The sequence below is a fragment of the Anabrus simplex genome, chromosome 11, assembly GCF_040414725.1.
Source record: "Anabrus simplex isolate iqAnaSimp1 chromosome 11, ASM4041472v1, whole genome shotgun sequence".
In the NCBI taxonomy this organism is placed as follows: Eukaryota; Metazoa; Arthropoda; class Insecta; order Orthoptera; family Tettigoniidae; genus Anabrus; species Anabrus simplex.
This window is the reverse complement of record NC_090275.1, coordinates 88,545,301-88,568,792: the sequence shown is the minus strand read 5'-3', so window position 1 is coordinate 88,568,792 and position 23,492 is coordinate 88,545,301. Positions and strand designations below refer to the sequence as shown.

The 23,492-nt window shown below is 40.1% G+C and overlaps 1 protein-coding gene across 2 annotated transcripts in view; it reads right to left on the bottom strand.

Moving 5' to 3' along the window:
- LOC136883441 (putative ATP-dependent RNA helicase DHX57) overlaps nt 1–23,492 on the bottom strand; it is a 194,387-nt gene that overhangs the window by 148,347 nt on the left and 22,548 nt on the right. For both annotated transcript variants that reach the window (XM_067155731.2, XM_067155732.2), the window contains one exon: nt 2,542–3,116. In XM_067155731.2, the coding sequence (XP_067011832.2) occupies nt 2,542–3,116 (575 nt within the window). The remainder of the gene's footprint in view (nt 1–2,541; nt 3,117–23,492) is intronic.

The window sequence follows — 23,492 nt, the reverse complement described above, 5'->3', positions numbered from 1 at the left end:
CGGTAGTCTGCGGTAGGTTTCTGGGTCCAAAATCTCCGACATCTTCGCAGTGTAATCATTAGTAGCCATGATGACAGTGGCGTTCCCTTTGTCCGCGGGAAGAATGAGTACACTCTCGTCCATGTTCATGGCTACTAATGATTACACTGCGAAGATGTCAGAGATTTTGGACCCAGAAACCTACCGCAGACTACCGAAAGATCCAACCAATCGGATTCTTCGTAACACCAACAGCCTTATTAAGGCCTCTTCATTGCCAGACAGTGTGAAGAGGGAAACCTCCAGAAGTGAAGCTCTACCTCCGAGGCTATATGGCTTACCCAAGATACACAAGGACGACGTACCTCTACGGCCCATCGTAAGTGCTATTGGATCACCAAACTACGATATTGCTAAACATCTGGCCACCTTGCTACAACCGTACATCGGTGGCACACAGTCGTACGTCAGAGACTCAGGCCACTTCATAGAAAAACTGAATAACATCCAGCTAGAAGCCGAAGACCTGCTTGTCAGCTTTGACGTGGTCTCACTCTTCACTAAGGTACCTGTGAATGAGGCCATGGACCACATCGCTCGGATTTTTCCCGAGGACATTACCAACTTGTTCAACCACTGCCTCACGACAAGCTATTTTCTGTGGAATGGCAATTTCTATGAACAAGTGGACGGCGTCGCCATGGGCAGTCCTCTGAATCCGGTGATAGCAAATTTCTATATGGAAAGGTTCGAAGAAAAAGCACTCGAGACCGCACCGCTGAAACCTAAGGTGTGGCTGCGCTTCATAGATGATACCTTTGTGATCTGGAGCCATGGAAAGGAAAAACTACAGCTGTTTCTACAGCATCTGAATAGTATTAACAACAGTATTCAGTTCACTATGGAGACAGAAAACGAGGGAAAGCTCCCTTTCCTCGATGTTCTGGTAATGAAGACTTCCGATTTAAACTTGGGACACACAGTATACCGCAAGCCGACCCACACAGACCGCTATCTTCAGAAGACGTCCAACCACCACCCACGACAAAAATACGGAGTGATTAAGACGCTAGCCGACCGTGCTAAGAGAATTTGTCAACCTCAGCACTTAAACGAAGAAATCAGCCACCTCAACAGGGCCCTACTCACTAACGGGTACAGCCCTAAAGATATTCAGCGAGCACTCCATCCCAGACGTCCAACAACCAAGAAAAAAGAAGAGGAGCGGACGGCAGCTAGAGCCTTTCTGCCGTATATCGAGAAAGTAACTGACAGAATAGGGAGGCTACTGGAGTCCCATGGGGTTAAAACCATATACAGGCCGACGAAGAAAATCCAGGAACTGCTTAGGTCTGCCAAAGACAAGCGCCATCCTCTCTCCACACCAGGTGTCTACAAGATCCCGTGCAGCTGCGGCCAGGTATACATAGGGACTACCAAACGCAGCATCGCCACACGACTGAAGGAGCATAACAGACATAGCCGGCTGGGACAGACAGATAGATCATCAGTCGCTGAACACTCGCTGCTAGCAGGCCATGACATACAGTACAACAACACCGAAGTACTGTCAACTACTGTGTCTTATCACGCCCGGCTACAGAGGGAAGCCATTGAAATCCTAAAGCATACCAACAGCTTCAACCGTAAGGAGGAATCTGAACGGGTAAACAAAGCCTGGTTTCCAGTCTTGAAAGCTCCAACCCTGAAGGACACGATAGCCGCGGCAGACCGGAAGAAAGCAACGGGTGATCGCCTGCCTGTCTCCGCCAAGGCAGGTCAGTGTACATCGGGCTCCCTACCGCTTCAACCATTGGCCGAAGAACAGCCAATCAGCGACCGCCCCTCACCATAGCGGCCAATAGGCGAGCAGCGTACCGTATCCTGCACTATATAAGTAGGTGGAATTACAACAGCACTTCATTCCACTGAGAGCTTCGCTGCTATCGAAGTCAGTCGGAACCCTTGACAATGCCGAACGCAGTCTTCGGTGAAACGTCGGGACATTCACTCGCTCCTGGACCACGGCCTACAAGCCCGGAAAGCGCTGACATGAATTATTTCAGAGTATTTCTAAATAATCATTCTTTGGAATGAAACATTTTCATTTTGTCAATGTAATTGTCTTGAATTTAAAAAATCTTTTATTTAAAATTATCACTTTTATGATTGAGTTTAATGTAGAATTACTACTTACATAATCAGTCTGAATAATGGATAAACCAGATATCCAGATTAACAGGATCCAAAGACATGAGGTTCTACTGTACATACAAATGGGATTGACACAGTAAAGAACTGTAGCCGATAAAGGTGAATTTGCAGGACAGCAGGTGATCTACATGGTCAGTGAATGTTGGATAGGTATCTGTATGTACTGGTACGTATGAATGTATGTACGTTTATTTGTATAAGACAACGGAGTGGTAAAATTGCCCTGCCCCTCCTAATTCAAGAGTATTACATGAAACTATTAAGAGAGTCATCCATGGATCACATTATGGGCATAAAATTAAAACAGAAAACATACCAAGGAAGAAAAAAAATAGATTCACCACTTACCTTCAGGAAATCTAAATTCTAATTGGAAGAGATGGTTCTCAGTTTCCTCTTCAGACTTCTGAGATCGTTGCGAAGTAGGAACTACTACATGAGAGAATCTACATTTAGCACCAAATCTACAACTTCCCTTCAGGAAAAATCTACACATTTCCACAGGCTGTTTTGATAAATTATTTTTATTAGAATCCCAGTCTTCACTATCACTCTCTGTCCTCTCAGGCCTAATCTTTCCACAATAAAAATCTAAAATATAGTCTAACTTCAAATGTAAAACCCACACACGGTTAGCTATTCTTTCTTCAAACGCTTTGTCATAGATTGCTTCGATAGCCACCTTCTCCTCCATGCGTTGGTTCAAGATTAATTCACGTTCTTCAGCAGACATTTCATTATCCTCACTGTCACTATCCTGATGCTGTAACCCATTCTGTTCTGCTTTCCTCTTCATTTTCTTCACACAGGAGAATTTAAAACCTAACTTGAAGTACTGTGAAAGAAGAATTTCCAATGCTACACCCACGTCTCCCTCCGTTATGCTGAGGGCTTCAGCACAATGAGATTTATGGAAGCCATAGCTGAAAAAACAATAAGAACAGGATTACTCTATTATTATTATTATTATTATTATTATTATTATTATACTAATACAGATGAAAGAGTTGAAAACATGAACAATCTTCAGAATAGAATTTCACTTTCTTGTTGGTGTTTGTACTTGTATGTGCATTTGCATACATACCGTACATACGTGAATAATTTGAACATCCTAGTTTTAGGGAAGGAATTATTAAAACATAATTGATAATGAATTCTTGTGTGTTTAATTTACAGGAAACATAAAATATCAATCTGTTTCAAAACATAGTGCCATAATGTCTGGATGCTGATGTTAATTATGATGATTGTTTAAAGCGGTCTAACATCAAGCCCTTCACGGTATGAGATGAAAAAGAAATTAAATGATAGTTTAAAATTTACTCACTGACTAGGATGAAAATGATAATGATGAGGAAAATGATTATGAATTTAAAATAATCAGCAAATCTATTTTGCAAATGCTTTATTTTTCAATACAATGCTTCACCCGGCTATGTTTCTAGGCATAGGAGACCAAAAAATAGAAGAAAATGAGACTACCCAACTGTAAATCTATACGGATGGAAGTAAAAGCGATGAAGGAGTGGGAGCAGCAGTAGCTATATACAAATCAAATCAGTTAATGATTATGAAATTAAAATCATCAGCTAATCTAAATTGCAATGCCTTATTTTTCAATAAAATGCTTTACCTGTCTGTGTTTCTAGGCACTCGACACCAAAAAATAGAAGAAAATTAAAGTACCTGATGGCAAATCTATACGGATGGAAGTACAAGCAACGAAGCAGTGGGAGCAGGAGTAGCTATATACAATTCAAATCAGTTAACATACCAACTCAAATTTAAACTCCCAGTTTGATTTGATCTCACTTAAAAGAACACTAACGCACCGTTTGTTAACAAAGCATTAAAAATTTAGCAGCATGTTAAGATTTCTGCGTTTATCCTAACATTTCCTGGGAACTGTTCACTAACATGGTGTTAACTCTCACAAGAGTCACGATCAGTGAGAATCTAGAAGGCAGTGGCAAAACCATGCAGTTTTTTAGCACGCTATGATGCATTTTTGTTGGAATACAGCTGTAAACCAAGGTGCGTGAAGTCAACATTTATTAGAGTTTTTTTGTCTTGAACCATAATTAATAATTAATCATTATTACCTTAATTATTATTGCTAACTCTTTCTGGAAAAGGCCTATCATATTCCAAATATTCAAGATACAGAAGTTCTGCATCTAACGCACCTGCCATATTTTGTACTAACAGAGAATTTAACTGCTTGAACCTGGGTAGTTAAATTAACTGAGAGTTTATCAGATTGTTAGTCTTAACCAATGTTGATTAAATGATAATGTGGTTAAGTTCACTGTTAAATTATTTTAACATGAAGTTAAATGTTAACTAAGGTTGAATAAACCGGCCCTAAGTCATTGTTCATACAAGCAAAATCATGTAGACCTATAAAAGTTGTAAATAAATTAAAATATGCAGAAAAATAGATTAAAACACACTCAAAAGATTACAAGTATAGTTTACTATAACAGAAAAGTTGAGAACAAAACACTAAAACAAAAACTTGGCTGTTAAAACCAATCCCTCATAAAATGGATGACGAGGTCTACTGACTGCTAGTCATTTCGGAGAATGAGGGAGATGGTACTCTGGAGTTTTAGATTATGTGAATGTTGGGTATTCAGCCCTAAGGCTGGTTGGATCCTCAACAGCTGTCATAGATGACCTAGGCATCACTGAAGAGGCGTACTAGGGAAATGAGGAGCGAGATAGTTTCCCGTTGCTTTCCTCTTCAGTGTGAAAGACCAGGTCAATAAACTGTGTTCTATTATTTGCATTCATCACAGTAGAATGGAATCTCATCAGTATGTTCTCGGTTACCAGATTTTCCTCCTTAACACGACTTACGTTGGTCCTAGTCCTATTGCAATCAAATACATGTTAACATATACTTATTAACATGTTTTCCCTTCCTGCATAAGATAAACAAATTTTTATAGCACTGTTTGACTAGACATTTTGATATTATCGATGACTTAAGTTCAAAATTTATTTACTCCCATCTCGTTCAGTGGAAAATTGTTCCATAGTTTTAGACAGTATATGGGCTCTATCTTTGACCAAATTCCCCTGTTAGTATACTTGCATAGAGCAGCTTGCAATTGTTTCAGTTGACGTGAGCTTTGTTATTACAGACTATGAATCTCATTTTTGAATCCATATTAACGCATTAACCGTTTGCGATTTCCCTGTTTTTCCCCCTGTATATTTTCTGCATTTTTATTTCCCGGCGTTTTCCATGCTTTCCCTATTTTTTCAGAAAATGGTTACCTAGTCATCGTAGTGGATTAAACAATTCTATGCATTGAATATCCCACTTGATGGAACCATGGTTTGAGCCAAGGTGGTTCATTTAGCACAGTGCCTGGGACTCTCAATTTTTGATCTTCCAATAATTGGATCAAGAGATTTAGGAACAGGCATAACTAGTGTACAGAAGTGTGCGAGGGGAGGCTGCTAGTATGAATGCAAAGAGTGTAGAAACAAAGAGAGAGAGACTACACTGCAATCACTTCTTGAGATTTACTCCCCAAATAAGGTTTTCAAGGGAGACAAAACAGGGCTATATTTTTACCTTCTACTTGACAAAACCTTAGAATTTAAGGGCAAGAAATATCATGTTGGGAACTCATGTAAAGTGAGACTGACGGTCCTATTATGATTAAGAATGTTACATCCCACCGACTACTTTTACAGTTTTCGAAGACGCCCAAGTGCCGGAATTTAGTCCCGCACAAGCACTTTTACGTGCCAGTAAATATATTGACACGAGGCTGACGTATTTGAGCACCTTCAAATAGCACTGGACTGAGCCTGCTAAGTTGGGGTCAGAAGGCCAGCGCCTCAACCAACTGAGCCACTCAGCCCGGCAGTCCTATTAGGTTGCAATGAAAGTGGGAAAGAAAATTTGGTTTCTCTAATAATAGGGAAGGCAAAGAGTCTATGTTGTTTTAGAAATGTGCAGCCATTTTCAAGCAAGTACACTTCAAATCCAAAAGCACTATTTACATGCGTTGGATGCGAAAAACCAGAAAATCCTTTTGTTTGTTGACCAGTGTGCGGCAAATTCTACGACAATGTGTACAGTAAAGCAAAACTATAGAAAGAGGCTTGTTCAATAGAAGTTGGCTTCTCTTAATCCTGTAAAATCTGCCTGCAATGCAGTTCCTTAGCTCACTCTTGATGACGTCACATCCGCTAGTGAGAAAATAATGGAAGCAGATGACTGGCACAAGGTAGTGGGGGAGGAAGACAGCATAACCATTAGCAACTACAGAGAATGGGATGACAGTGTTATGGTTTGTGAGTCTATGATGACTGACGAAATCCAGGATCAGCACATGTCCAAGGAGCTGCAAGAGAAAAGTGATGATGGAGAGTATAAAGCAGAACCAACAATGATGTCTACACTGACAAATACCATAGAAGCGATAGATACTGTTCGACGACTTGCGTAGAGCTTTGTTGTTAGCAGTAATAACACTGCAGTATTAACAAAGATGGATTCAGTTTCGTTTTGTTTCTCATGTTGTTGCTTTTTCCTCATTTAACCTTTTGATAAGTGAGTTTTTGGTGACACTTGCAGGCCACCAGAAGTGAGTTTTTTCCCTTGAAAATTTTGAATCATTAATTTTAAGTTATTTTGATTCTAACATTTCTCTATTAATAAAAGTGTAATTAGTTACACTTATGGTATATAACTTATATCTTCAATTTAATTGAAATCAGTGGTGGAGAAAATATTTTTCTCAAATAACTGAAAGGAACAGTAAAACTGACAAAAACATAATTACTCTCTATGTGTGATCAAGTTTGTATCCTTCACAACATACTGACTTGACTTTACAACAGTTTCTCTAGGTATAGTAATTGACCCAGACACTCCGAGTTTTTCATTGTATTCAATTTCGGTATCTTTACCAGTGCAAACAATAAAATCAGGGATAAACCCAGTTTCACAGTTGCAAAGTATAAACACCTTTATACCAGACCTGTGTAGCTTTGATGGAATGTAGTGTTTCCATTTTAGGCAACCTTTCCAAGCAACTAGGCTCTCGTCAATACAGATATTTTGGATGGGATAGAATATAGATCAGAATTTCTCTCTGAAATAGTTTATTATGGGCCGAATTTTGAACCATTTGTCAACTGGGGTTGTAGATTGTTGTCAAAAAAGTGAAGCCGTCTTAGAATGAGGGAGAAATTGTCGAGAGAGGTCACTTTACCGAACATCGGAGTTTCAATCAATTTATTTGTTGACCAATAGTCTTTCATCGCATTTTTTCTTCACATGGCCCATCAACAAAACAGTTGCCAGAAAAACATAAAGTGTCCCCACGGTTATGCCTTGCCATTTATGTAACTTCAACCTTTCTTTTACGACCGTATTTTCCGTTACAAATAAGTTCATTCCTGACACTATCAAGTTCATAATATTACGATCAACAACTTCTTTGAAAATCGACACTTCAAGTCTTGAATTGCTGTCATTATCATTCAAATGGAGATTATCACTAACATCTGAATATGATGGATCAAAACGAGTAGAAAGCGTAGGAAGAAACCTGCCTACAGAACTCCATTTTCTAACTTCGATTTGATCAGCTGACACCATTGTAATCCATGTATGAACAGATAATGTTTCAGACATTTGACCTTAAGGTTACCTACAGGCTGATGATGCCCTTAACAAGGGGCGAAATATGTCCCTGGGAAGTGTACATAGTATTATGTAGATTTCATCCATGTAGTACGTGGCTTGTATTGAATAGGTGGTGATAACAGAATAAATTATTTTTGTGATAATTTGCTTATGTACTACTTTTCTTCGAGCTTGCATACAGTCGAGTGAGTGCGACGGTTGCCTCTCCAATCAACTACATCTATGTCCAAGCGCAAAGGCAAGGTGCTCCGCCTATTTGTTTGCATCAGGATTAAACTCTTGTGAAAAGCAGTATAGCATATAACGCAGTGCGTGCATCAGTCGTGCCATTATATTCACCACCCAATATCACTGCACTGAATAGAGCTTTTATAGCATCTCCAGAAAATCATCTAGTGAGAACATAAAAGAACCCATTTTGTAACAGATAAGACACACATTCCACTATAGATTACAAAGTCAGCAAGAGACCATCTGCCAGCTCATTAGACAGACACTTCAGTTTTCCATGTTTTGATTCCAGCTGAATTATTTTAACGTACTCGATGAAACCATCATTGTAGTATTTCATCTGCTGGTGAATAGAAATTCGCACAATCTGGATTGTTTAGCCGGATTTGCTGTGTTCTGTCAATGACGTTGTGGAATGTGAAAAATTTATAAACTGATTCCACGAAGAGCACCATCGATTCCGCGTCTAAACTTGTGTTTATAAACGGGCATAGTTTTCTTTTATGGAGCAAATAGCAGCAGTAACCGGTGGGGAAATATTTGTACAGCAGAACATTCAACTTTTCCAAATTCCTCTGTTTGATGTGTTTTTTCATAATACCAAACAGACTTGAATGTCAAGTCTCTCCGGAGGGATAAACTTCTTTCACATATTTGGAGGTGATTATGCCACTGCTGCCATTTCACTGTCTAGGATCTGAGGTCCCATATTTTTTTATCAAACAGTAATAGCCAAAACTGAAGAGAAGTTTACGACTGGGATCACATGGATGAGTCACACAGGTTCTCACTTTTCCATCTCCAAAATGTTTGAACATAGAAACATTGGTTCTATGAGTGTCAGTCAATGGCATTAATCATTTCTGAACTAAACAGAATAGATTGGAGATTCCTAAGCCTTTAACGATGAAGTAGGCAGCAGGAATAGGGAACTTTTTGAAAGTCTGTTTACAACAAAACACAATAGTTTCTTATCGAGAGGAGGAGATTTTCCATTATCTATGCCGCATACACCTTCAGCATTGACCACGCAAATGAACCTGTCACTGGTTCGGTCGTAGAGGAGCCATACCTAGTTAACTGTTTAGTAGGCAATCACTCCTCTCTGTTGGTCAGAGTTATATGTTCAGCTCTAAGTCTTTCTTTCACTAATTGGGAAATCCCAACACCACACTCAACATTTTCCATTCAGACTGCCTGTCAAGAGTACTTTGTGATGGAGCCGACACAAGACCAGGTGTCCTCCCATATTCGTAACCATTAGGGATACTATTCTCCACGCCACACAGTACCATGTGATTTGTTCTGACTGTGTATATTTTGCCTAAAAGATAAACTGTCTTTCGTTCATTATATTTAGCTGCTTCCTTTACTTTATTCAGACAATCAATTTCTGGTTTGTCTTCGAATTTCCTCTGTAGTCTTTTAAGTTCATTACGGTCAGTCATCAGCTTTTATTGCAGTCTCAGAATTCTCGATCGGATGTATGATTTTCTGATGACTGTTGCTATTCTCGTTGGAATATTGATTTGGATTGAGACATCGTCGTTCACATGAATTTCGTACTCATCATCCAATGTATTTCCTGCAGTTGAAGAGCTTGTTTCATCATAGATTTGTTCCGAAGAAATATCTTGTCACTGTCTAGTTTTTCGTGGAGCTATTTTTCTGGTTTGAAGATAATGGGGATAATTCAAAAACCGACTAAGCACACTCTCTGGTTTCAATATATTTTTCTTTTAGTTTTATCTCCATCTCTAAAATTCAGGCTACAACCACGAGAATAATTGGATGGAATCCACTGACTACACTTGGTTGATCCTTGCCTTGATATAGCGTTAAGCCAATTTCCCCAAAGTTCTTTACTTGGGGGGATTTCATGAAACTTCATACCTGAAGAATTTGGATTCCTTGCTATGATGTACAGAGAGGAACACAACAATTCATCATTTTATAACCAGAGACACACACATAAATGCTCGATGCAAATACACGGGAACACAACGTCGGTACAACTTACGAGTAAGTCGTAGTATGGAAATCTGCGACAACGTAAGTTTTTCCCACAAAACTGAGTGGTCAAATTGCCTTAGCTGGTGCCCCTAGCGGAGGTTTGTGACACTACGAGCCCACATTAAGCAGCATGTTAACTGCATAGAATAGAGCAGGCAGTATATAAGATTGAGAAGGCGGCGATTTAAACACGACATGAATAGGGACTTCGAATTTACGATGTGCTAAGCGAAAAATAGTCTTAATGAGGAAAGTACTCCGAGATTTTACTGTATTTTCTCGCATCTGGTTAAATTCGGAAAGGCTATTCCTGAGTAATTTATAGCTAAAAGATTATCATTACTCTACTGGTGCTTGGAATATATTTTCGTGAAACATATGAGGTTAAGTTAGCCCACAAGAGGTCGCGTGCCGAGTGTAATGTCAGGAGTTGCGTATGGTCGTTTCGACCGGAAATCAATAAAACACCAAACGCTTACTTACTACGCTAATTATTGTTACAATAATATAAGATAATACTACTTAAACACAGACAAACACTTTTTAACATAATGATTATAATAATGAGACTGTCTTTTGCTGATGAAATAAAAAATAAAAATTCAAGTTCTGTTTATGGAAAATACTTTTAAAATGATGTTCAATTTCATTTAACACACATCTAGACAATGCCCCTTCTCCCTCTACTCAACAATGAATGATAACAGTGCACTTTCCGCATTATAAATAAGTCTTCGCCATGAGTTGCGCATGGTTGAATAGAGCAGAGACAGGTAACACGAGGAGTCGAGTGTGAACGAAACGACCGGATAGCCAGCTTGTCACTCACTGAAGGAATGGATAGGGATAACAGTGGTGTGACAGAAGTGTGGACGAGTCCATTGAAAGGTACTGAGGGGTAGGAAGTATAATAAACGGTGTTCGCGGAAGGATGGATCAAAATAAACAGAAATGGTTGAAACGACCAGACGTGACCCCGCACGGGTTAAGTTAGGTGACTGTTTGAATAAGAAAACTGAAACATGTGCCACAGAAGCCACTGAAGTGATACTACTAGAATTGTTCAGAATGAAATTGAACATATGCATTCACGTTGTCTCAGAATTAGAAAAATAACTTGCGAGTAAGCCGTAGTATGGAAATCTGCGACAACGTAAGTTTTGAACAATGGGTTGCTCTTCCACATCTATTGAAATGCTTGCAGGGTTTTCCCCCAACTTTTACAGAAAAATCTGATATAACGACAATCCGCTATAGCGAGTAAATTTTTCGTTGCTATGAATTCTCGCTATAACAGACTTCTACTGCAATTGGAAAAGGCTGAAGAAAGTAAGTTTCTTGCAAGACAAAATGCAAAAATTGATCAAAGTAAAATTCCCTCCGTGATTTTTTCCACAAAACTGAGTGGTCAAATTGGTGCTGAAAACTGTGCCATTTAGACGCATTTTGTTTGCACAGTCTTGTTTGCAACAATCTATTTGCAGAGTCTTTATGTGTGGACCAGCCAATAAACAGTTTGAACATTTAATGAAGATGTCACATACAAGAATTCTACTTTCATACACAGAAATGCAGGTATCTGGTAGGAGGCTGATTGGCAGACCAAGAAAGAGATAGCTGGACCAGGTAAGAAAGGATATTAGAGCGAAGATGTGAGAACTGGAGATCTATGCTGGAGAGGATGACATTCCAAGATCAACAACTCTGGAGGAGGCTCAAGGCTCTGTCATTACACCCTATCCAACCTCCTGGAGGAGTTACATAATGATGATGATGATGTAGAAACTTAGTCCCCGAGACCGTATGCAGCTAAGAACTCTCCTCTTGCTGTCATAAAAAGAATCGGTGAACTAGCGTACCTTACAAGAAGAAATATGACCTCGGGTAACTGGTTCCCTAGTGTGGAGTTGAGAAGTATTCCCTGTTAGTACAATTTTACACTATTAGGCACAATAAGGCCAAAACAGAGACAATATTCTCTCTTATTTGTGCAACAACATTCAAAGCTGATCCTAACATCAATATTGATACATATAAATAACCAAATGAATAAATAAATATATGGCCTCATTTCAACATTCCAATTGTGCTGATGTTCGCTATACCTCAGTTAATATGATTTTTTCAGATGCCAACAACAAAAATCTACTACCTCAGTCGAGATCAAACCAGCAAACTTGGTATCAACAGTTGGATACACTTCCACTGATCCAACTTAGGCAATATAATCTTTTCTGAATAAATATCAAACAGGTATTTATTACAGAGCACAAATGATACAAGACAATTAAGGAAATCAGTTTAGGAGAGAGGAAGACCATAAAAGTGACAAAATGAGTGACCTTTGAAAATGATTTCATATATACAAATATACATTGCAGATTGCAATGTTTTTCACGGTTCAGTCTGCATGGCTCTATGAATGGACTACGTCCCTCCAAAACCTTCTAAAAAACTGTAAATTTCCATTCTTCTAAAATAGGTTTGTTGACAAAGCCGATTACAACCCCCCTCGGTAGAACTAGAGCACCATCCCATCACTTTATTTTGAAACTTAAAATATAGAATCTTTATTTATTTATTTATTTATTTATTCACAAAGCACAAGATACAGCTACACTGAGCAAATTTCACTTGCACTGCCAACAGACTATTTAACCAACGTAAACTTTCATAATAAAATATAACAAACATAACAAAATATAACAAGATCAGGTACACAGCCTACTAATAACAACTGTCCAAATCGAAAACCATAAGAATGTCCATATTCATAGCCAAGTCGTCGTGGGTCAAGATGGCGGTATAATCCCTTCACATCAACTTATCTTTAAGAGGCTATTTACACACCTCTCGAATACACTTTTATTCGATGCTATATCGAGTTCTTGTCTCCTGTTAATATTGTTAAAGAGTGTCGGGAGGCGGATTAGGAAAGATCGTTGAAGTATTGAGTGCTGAGTGTGGGGAATGTGGAGAAGGTCTTTGGTTCGGGTGGAGCGGGAAGGAACGCGGAGAGAGAAGAGTGAGACAAGATGTTCCGAGCGGTAATGCCCATTTAAGATCCCGTGGAGGAAACTCAGGTCAGCTACCTGTCGCCTGATGTGCAGCGGTGACATATTAATTGCCATTAATACCTGCTGCGTAGACAGATTTCTGAGCTTGGGGTTTCTGTTCCTTACAATTGCAGCAAAGAAGGACACTGCTCTGTCTAACTGCTTAGTATTGGAGGGGGAGGCTGTTGTCCAAATAGGAGAGCAGTAGTTTAAGAGAGGTTGAATGATCGTGAGGAAGAAGTGACGAAGAGCAATGGGGTCAGAAATTTCTGTGAAGCGATAGAGAATGCCTAGTAATTTCATGGCCTTGGTTGTATATGTTTCTATGTGGGTCTTAAATTGTAATTTTGTATCAAATATTACACCTAGGTCACGCTGTTGCGTAACTACGGTGATGGGCTTGTCGAGTAGGTAATATGATGTCGGTAGAGGAGATTTACGTAGTGTTATGGTCATGTGGCTGCATTTTTGTGGATTGGGGATAAGTTTCCAAGTACGGCACCAGTTCGAGAGGGCATTAAGTGAGGACTGTAGCAGAGCTGCATCTCCTGGATTCCTGATCTCCCTAAATATCTTGCAGTCGTCAGCAAAGAGTAGGGTATTGGCTGTTTCGTTGAGTTCGGACGGCAGATCGTCCATAAACAAAGAAAACAGCAAGGGGCCAAGAGTACTGCCTTGTGGGACACCGGACGTGACTGGTAACCATGAGGATGAAGTGCCTGATATTACCACTCTCTGCCAACGGTTATGTAGGAAGCCAGAAAGAAGGGTCAGAAGACTGCCATGTATATTAAATCGTTCGGAGAGTTTATGGAGCAACAGAGTATGGTCTACAGAATCGAAAGCTTTCGAAATGTCTACGTAGCAGATATCCAGCTGCGATTTAGCTGCAATGGCGTGTGATGCAAAGCTATGCAGAGTGGCTAGGTTTGTTAGACAAGAGCCACCTGGTAGAAAACCATGCTGCTTGGTTGAGATATACGGCAACGTGAATGCGAGGAGACGCTGGTGTATAATTTTTTCAAAGATAAAGGATAGTGTGGGGAGAATAGAAATTGGTCGGTAAGATGAAACATTAAATTTGTTGCCTGATTTGAGAAGTGGAACAATATTTGCCTGTTTCCAGGTATTAGGAAAATAGCCCGCGGCAAAACATCTGTTAAATAATTTAGATAGAGGGACGCAAAGAGTACTGGCAGTATTTTTTAGGAAAAGAGGACCTATAGTGTCGGCACCGGTAGCTTTGTTGATACGAAGAGTTTGAAGAAGGTCATGAACTTCACTTGGTGTGGTAGTTATGCTTGATAGGGTTCTGTTTGAGGCTGTACCAATGGGTGGGAGCGGTTGGTTTTGTAAGGGAGGGGAGAAGTTGGAGAAGAAATACCTGTTGAACAGTTCATTGCGATCGGCGCCGTCTGCTGTTGCATCGTTGTGGTTCACGCTGACAGGAATCCGCTCCGTCCTTCTTCGTGTGTTGATGAGACTCCAGTAGCGCTTGGGATTGCTGCGGACGTTTTCAATGACAGTGTCTACGTGTGTTTTGTAGTCTCTTCTGACCATAAACCTCGCGTGGCGGCGGATTTTAACGAAAGTATTGTGAGTGTGTGGGTTAGGGAAGTCTTTCCACAGGCGCCAAGCTCTCTTTTTATTAAACAGTATCAATCTGGTCTCATGTGATATCCAGTGTTGATGTTTGCTGGTAGTAGCCCGTTGTGCAGGTACGAAGTCTTTAATTGCAGCTTGCAGCCAGTCGTACAGCAGGTCAAGAGCCGATTCGATGTCAGCTATTTCGAGCAGACTCCAGGGAAGGCATTCCAGGGCACGACACATTGCAGGCCAGTCGGCACGTCGCCAGATGTAGGTAGGGCGGTAGGATGTCCTGCTGTGAGGCTTTGAGGAGGGGTGGGGAAGAAGGAATGTAGCATCGAGAGACTGGTGGTCGCACAGGAAAAGGTTTCTGCCTGGGGTTATTGTTTTAAGTTCTAATGAGGAGAGTATGAAGTCCAGGGTGTTGGGTCCACGGGTTGGGTACATATTAAACTGTTTCAGTCCGAGGCCATTAATAAAACTGTCTATAAAGTATGTGTCACAGTTGTTAGCTGACAGTCCTGTAGTTGGAGAAGACCACTTTATAGACAGGTTAAAGTCGCCCATTAAAATTACTTCACCATGAGGGAGAGCTGCAATGACTGAGTCCAGGCACTGTTCAAGGTCACAGAATGGGCTGTTTGGTGGTCTGTAGTAACATCCCACAAGTACAGGGCGTCGAGGAAAGAGTAGCTCCACCCACACTAACTCACAGTTCCGTTCGAGATCTGTCCTCCGTTTACACGGTAACGCACTGTTCACTGCTAACATCACTCCACCACCTAGAGTAGCGCGATCACGACGGAATATGCTGTAATTAGCACTGAGTGGTAGTTCACTGTCACTAGCCCACGAGAGCCATGTTTCAGTAAGTCCGATCACGTCAACTTCTCTTAAGTCTGGCAGGGATAGTTCACAATCAGACAGCTTATTGTTTAGGCTTTGCACATTCTGACAATAGATATTTATGTCTGTTTTCATTTCACAAGTGGTGGGACCGGGGTTTAAGTGAACATCTCCAGCCAGTAGTAGGAGGCAAAGCAAGCCCCTAATCGCTGAGCGACCAGGCCTAGGCTTGTTCGGCTCAGAGCTAGTAGGGAGGCGCCTGTAAGCCTGGAAAATGGCGCATCCAGTCAGAGAGAACGCCGGAATGTAGTAGTTTCTCTCTGCTAGTAGCCATGCAAAAGGAGAACTCACTTTTTCACTTGCACACACCGATTCCTTAACTCGAATAGACCCGTGCAGAGAACCGTAAAGCGCAACAACTCTGATTATTACCATACAAACAACACAGTAGGAGAGAGAGAAGGGACCTAGCACTCAGCCCAAAATGGTTACTTCATTTTTATAATTAAACTACAACATTTTGGAAAGTATTTAATAATTTGAGCATTTTTGGTCTGTACTGTCTGTTATCATTAACATACCTGCCAAGTTTTTTTTTTCTTTTTTTTTTTTTTTCAAGTTGCTTTACGTCGGACCGACACAGATAGGTCTTATGGCGACGATGGGACAGGAAAGGCCTAGGAATGGGAAGGAAGCGGCCGTGGTCTTAATTAAGGTACAGCCTGGTGTGAAAATGGGAAACCACGGAAAACCATCTTCAGGGCTGCCGACAGTGGGGTTCAAACCCACTATCTCCCGGATGCAAGCTCACAGTCCTAACCGCACGGCCAACTCGCCCGGTCCTGCCAAGTTTACAAAACCAAAAATCAGGATATTTTGATACGAAAATCAGAAAAAATCAGGAGATGCAATTGGTCAAAACTGCTTATTCTACATGTCGTGTGCAATACACGAGTACTATGGTATATATTGTACGAGGAACGCAAGGTACATGCCGTATTTAAGGGCGATTTTGTATAATCATCACACGCGCCAAGAACTACAAGCTTGATGTGCTAACATCTACCAGGAAGAGCGAGCCTGTGTGCAAACAGCTGTGAGTGATGTAGATGTAGAGCAAGGAAGCCTACCCGCCCAACTCATCAACTTGCTTCATGATATGGATACACATGGAACAATGAGTCAGGCATTCTAGAACTTTCGATTTAGAGATTCATAAAACTTCTTTAATAATGGTCGTATCATCTTGGGAGATATGCCATTCTGTAGCCAATTACAAGAACGTCTTCACTATTAAATCTCAAGAAAACCCACCAGGTATTTTCGATGTGGATTTTCGAGTAAATCCACTTTTAAATAATCACATTATCTGATAACGTGTAGGCCTTGAACATATAAAAGACTAGACTACCCAGCAATAGACAAGCATTCTTCGACAAGGGCTCTGTCTGGCCAGACCCTCTGTTATTCTGTCCATCAACAGTAGAGGCAAGTGACAACGTAGTAATTATCAAGTGCGACGTCTAAGTTCTTATGCCGAGAACCCAACTTAGTGTAATTCTCAAACTACGCAACTTATTGTAACGTGTAACTTATTTTTTCTTCGGTCAGAAACCAAGTTAAGTGTTTAACCTATTCCATTACTATGCAAGTGATATTTTAAAGGTGTTCAAAATATTTCATCATGATAACAAGTGTTGGGCAATTCTTGCAGTTCAACACTTAAGTGCTCCTTAACTGTGAGACCTGGACCGTGAATGCTAAAGACAAAAAGCGCATTGATGCCTTTGAGATGTGGTGTTGGCGGAGAATGCTACGTGTATACTGGACAGAAAAAAGAACTAATGTTTCCATTCTGGATGAACTCTGCATCAAGAAACGCCTATCTTCCCGTGTGAGTGAACGTTACCTCCAGTTCCTTGGCCACATTTTAAGACGAGATGGAGAGAACTTGGAAAAGGTAATTTTACAAGGCAAAATTGAAGGCAGTAGACCACGAGGAAGAACAGCAAGCAGATGGATAGATCAGGCGAAGAAGATCACTGGGCTACCACTTCAGGTCATATTAACAAAATGTGAAAACCGCTCGGGATGGAGACATCTTGTCAAGGTTGCAACAAGGAAATGATGGAGTTATGAGGTCACAAGCACAACGACTAATGATGAACTGGTGATAAATTTTGAGTACGATAAACTGTGCCAACGGCAATGTTAAAAGTGAGCAACATGAACTGATAATCCATTATAGTGTTAGTCTTAAATGGATTTGAATTTATTTCTGCTCATACTTGTACATAATTACTTCTAACTATTCTTCAGTGACTTTATTAATTGACGAGATTCACTGTGCTAAGGGTGACTGACAAGTTATTTATTTAATCGCTATTAGCAGTGTCTTTTGGATAAACTCTTAAACAGCCATTTTTGTGTCAAGTGCGACAATATTATTATTCGTTGTGGCAAGTAACCACAGGCAGTGTACTACAAATGAACGGTATTTAGTTTCATCATTTTCTGTGGTAAATAACCATGAACTGTGTTCCATCATTTCATTTTTTAAATCAATGCTATCCGCATTTTCAACTTTTGAAGTGACATTCAATCATTTCTATCTGCAAGTGTCAAGTGGAGCGCCTACATCAAATAAAGTCAGTCTTTGGTGTCAAGTAATTCTGAATGCGTCGGGGGAATGTACGACTGTGGGCACTCGTATAAAGTTAAATCATGAATGATTACCCTGCATCAAGATCACCGCAAACCTTAGAGAAATTTGAGATCTTCAGGTACGACGTACGGGTTCGAGTCCATGGTAACGAGAGGATCCTGCAGTACGAGTCCAATTCCATGGTGACGAGAGGACCCGAGAGGATGAGTTTACCAGGAGAACCATTCGAGAAGGTGATTCAGGAGATGGCGGTTCAATGCACCAAGGTAATATGAATGTCAACTTGCCAATATTTTGAATAAATTAAACTTGCAAAATAAATCTCCACTCATTGTAGATAGAACCTATCCTCCTGTACCAAGCCCTAGCTATTTCTACCTAGGAATCACCTTGAGAACTTTCATCCATACTCTTAAATCATCAATTAGCACGAGCTATCTTTTACTGGTACAATATTATAACACTTAGGCCGGTATTCATAGTCAGCGACTTATTTCTCTAATAAGAACCACTTAACAAAGCTGTACTTATTCCTGAAGTCGACTTAACGTTTCTCGTATTCATAGTCGTTGGTCAAGTTATACTTTATTAAGCTGGACTTGATAAAGCGTTACTTATTATGAAGACACTCTGCACAATTAAGTTGAACTTTATAGTAGGAGAATTAGTACAGCCATCATCACAACTGAATATGCGAGTCATCCTTCAGACACGGCCAACTAGATCCACGCTGCGCTCCTTATTCCGAGTTTATTTGTTTATTTATTTGTCCTTTTACCTGCTCCTCTGTGGCTAAAATTGTAGTTACTATTTCTTAAATGGATATGAAATGCAGTCGCAAGCATTTTACTTCCGTTGAAAAGGAGGCTTTCAAGGATATTTTATTGAAACATTCTCAAATCATCTATCTATCTATATAAGCAAGTCAGTCTATAATTATATATAAAGGTACAAAAATGAAAATAGACGTGAATTAATGAGGCAGTTCCAGGCATCTCAGAAACTTACTAGTAAAATCGAAAATTCTCAAAATTCCCTCAGAGGGCACGCTGGGGGGTGGAGGAGGCTTCAAATTTTGGGCTCAGCATAAGAACGCACTCATATATATTTACCCAAAGCGATAACCTATAGGTTTAGTGGGCTTAAAAAACTTTTAGGAAATTCCTAAGTTTTATCCCCCTTCCCCCCCAAATCAAGCTGGCGGTACAATCTGCCAGACGAGCTAGAAAATTGAAATTTCATGAAGTTATAGCTTTTAGCCTGTAAGCGACGGCAAAATTCCAAGAATTTTAAATTTTTCACTTTTTACTCCCGATTTTTTGTCGTATCTCTCTCCCTTATACGTTAGATGTGGCTGTATTTCTCGATGGTATTTATAATTTGTGATTTTTACACGTATATTTCATATTTTGACACACATAGGAAAGAGAGAGTCATCGAATTTGGCACGCACACTGACATGACCAATGCTGGCCATATGCGAGCAAAATTCTAGGTTCCACGTAAGTATGCGAAAAATAATATAGTGTTAAAAATGTACCCAAATTTCATCCCATTCAAATTTTCTAACTCAGCTGAGCCCATAAATATGGGAGATACGAGAAAATGTTTGAGGACCAAACATGTAGAACAATAAAAGTGGCGCCTGATGGCTTAAACCGTTTGTCGATATGATGAACCGTTTAGGAGCAGTAAATCTAGAAATGAAGGTCTGCACTTACAAACGTGCCCATGTTTATCTGTCATCTATATACAGTATAAAAGCAAGTCAGTTTGGAGCGATCTAGAAAGCGTTTGTCATTATTATTAATACTTTACAAATTTATAGTGACTGTCAGCAGGAGGGCGTTTCCTGTTGTTATAAATTCTCCCCACATCTACTTTGACTGGCAGCAAGAATGGGATCCATCGAGCTCGACAGCTTCAGTCGCTTAAGTGCGGCTAGTATCCAGAATTCGGGAGATAGTGAGCTCGAACCCCACTGTTGGCAGGCCTGAAGATGTTTTTCCGTGGTTTCCCATTTTCACACCAGACAAATGCTGGGACTGTACCTCAATTAAAGCCACGGCCGCTTCCATCCCACTCCTAGCCCTTTCCTATCCCATCGTTGCCGTAAGACCTATCTGTGCCAGTGCAACGTACAGCAACTTGTAAAAAAAAAGAATGGGGTCCTTCTCCAACTCTTGTGTAACTGGCATTAGTAAGGAAGGCCTACCATTTTAATGAATAATTCCCTTCTCAGTTTGACTAGCAGAAGGCAAGGGAACATGCAATTTTGTTCAAATCCCCCTACCCGATTGTGTCTGGCAGTGGACAAGGGTGCCCGCCATTATAAACAATTTTACCCATTAAAATGTGACTGGCATTAGGCAAAGTGGCCTGGTATTGTAATTGAAACTCACCAACTCAAGTGTGACTGACAGTAAGGTGACAGGCATTAGAAAGTGGGGCCTATCATTATAATGAAAACAGCATAACTCAATATTGATTGGCAGTAGGGAAGGTACCTGCCGTTGTAACGAAAGCTCCTCATCTGTAATGTGTCCGGAAGTAGGAAAGGGGGCCTGCCACTGTAACGAAAACTCCCCAAATCGATTGTGACCAGCAGTAGAAAAGGGGGCCTGCCATTATAATGAAACTTTCCAACTCGATTGGGAATAGCAGTAGGCAAGTGAGCCTGCTGTTATCATCACAACTCCACAACTCGTACGTTACACGGGAAAGAACGTATGGGGTCCTCCTGTAGCGTTTCTTCGATAACACTAAGAGACATGCTATTTAATAAAATCTCACTCACCGCGTGTAGAGTAATTCACGTAGAAATCTGTATACAATGTAGAATACCGTAGCAAAGCACGGGTTCATTTGCAAGTACAGAATAAGAAGATGAACACTGTATCTTCTAAGCAAAAGAAAGATGCTTGGTTAAGTATTGCTGAAGAATTCAATTCCTCAATACATACTGTACAAAATGTAAGTAATGTTCTTATAATGGTAAAAATACTATTTCATAAGCGAAGATTGTATAAGTATTATTATACCTAGCACTAATTTGGTTATAATTTATTATAGCGAGATGCCAAAAATTGTGGGAGGTATGGGCAAATATTAAATGCCATCACAGGAACCTCCTTTTGAATTCCACTTCATTGTAAAATTCAAATGGGTCCATAACATTTTTCACGTATCGCTTTGGAGCACAGATTTCTTCTAACACTTCCTCAAAATCTTCATCCATTTTATAGGTTAAGATGCGAAATAAGTCAAGGGTCTGCTTGACTTGAAGTTCAACTTATTTCATCACATAAGTAACACTTAAATGACTATGAATTCCAAAAAGTCCAGCTTCATGAAGTTATACTTTATGAAGTTTATCACTATTAAGTAGGACTTATTTGTACCGGAATCTGGAATAAAGTCTAGATTTAAGTTCGACTTGAACGTACGTATTACATATTGCGACTATGAATACCGGCCTTATTGTCTCAAAACCCGACTGTTGCTATTCGAGGCTACAAGGCTAAAAATTGCACATCTCTGTTCTCTCACAGTAAGTATGTGAGCGAGATGATCGGTCTCTGTTAAGCCTTCCGAAAATAGTATGAACTCCTGTTCCACAAGTGTGAATCAGTCATGCACTTAGATGTCGTAACTTAGCAAAAGCATAGATTTTACTTGTTTATTCGTATCAGAAGCAATACATCATATAAATTATTAGTTAAGAATGAGAAATACTAGATACATTCAAAGTAACAATTATATCATATTGGACCAGAATTTGGCAAGATCTCGACCATTTGGTGTGGCCTTCACTAAATCTTGCATGGTGCAAACGAGAGGGCAGCAGTTGCTAATAAGGAGGTACGCCATGGTTTGTTCTTATCCGCAGGCACAGAGGGTTGACTCTTCAGATAGACCCCACTTCTTCATATTGTTCTTAGATCGACCGACCCCCAGACCGCAGCCTGTTCAGACTCTTCCATGCAGACCATGATTCTTCATAACCAGCTGGAAGAGTTTCAGATGGATCCGTCCATCCACTGAGATGGAGGTTTCTGGATCTCCAAGAAGTTAGTCTTGATAATTGAGGTGACTCCGAAAGGCACTCAGTAGAATGAAGAACTCCTCGATTTCAATCGTCGTTGAGCAGGTTGATAATCATGTAGTGGATGTGTTTAGGAAATGTCTACTTTAGATCTTTCATGTTTGGCAGCTACTTCACGTCTGATATCTGGGGAAGTAATGCCAGCCAAGCAATATACCTGATCACAAGGTGTAGATCTTAAGCAACCAGTTATAAGCCAGCAAGTTTCATTTAAGGCATGTTTGGCATGACACGATCTATACCAAACGGGCATACATATTTTGCTGCAGAGTAGCTCAGTGCTAAAGCAGTAGTTCTCATTATTTGAGCTTGCAATCCCCAGCTGGTGCCGCATAACTTGAGAAGAATGGAGTTTCGCGAAGATACTTTGTGTTTCGTGTTAACACAATGTTGTTCATAAGTGAGTGCACAATCCAGAGTTACCCCTAGATATTTAGATGTCGAGCAATGATCTAAGAGAGCACCTTCACAGAAAAACTTCAATTTTCTTCTTGCTTGCATATTCTTTAAGTGAAAAGCGCAAACTTGCGTCTTTGAGGTGTTAGGCTTTAGATGGTTTTCTCTGTAGTATGGACTCAGTTCATCTAAGGCTTCAATTAGTCTCCGTTCAACACTCTCAAATTGATCACCCTAGGTGACAATAGCTCGATCATCTGCATAAATGAAGCTTTTTGCTCCTTTTGGCAAGGGTTGATCATTTGTGTAAATATTAAATAATATTGGAGACAATACACTACCTTGGGGTAGGCCTTTCCTGAGGTTCTTCCAGCGACTATGTCGCCCTTGGAAATCTACAAAGAATCTTCGATTTTCAAGAAGACATCAAAGAAATTGAGTCAGCTTGTTGTCCTTTGTCATCTTATAAAGTTTACTGAACAGAATTTGGTGACTAACTGTATCATAGGCCGCAGTTAGGTCGATGAAGACTGCACCAGTTATTTTCCGATTTTCAAAACCATCTGCAATATATTGGGTCAAATGGAGGATTTGTGATGTACAGTTCTTCCCTCTTCTAAAACCAGCTTGTTTTGGGATCAAAAGTGGTTCAACTATTTTTGTAAGCCTTACCAGAATCATTCGTTCTAAGATCTTGAATAAATGACAGAGCAAGGAAAC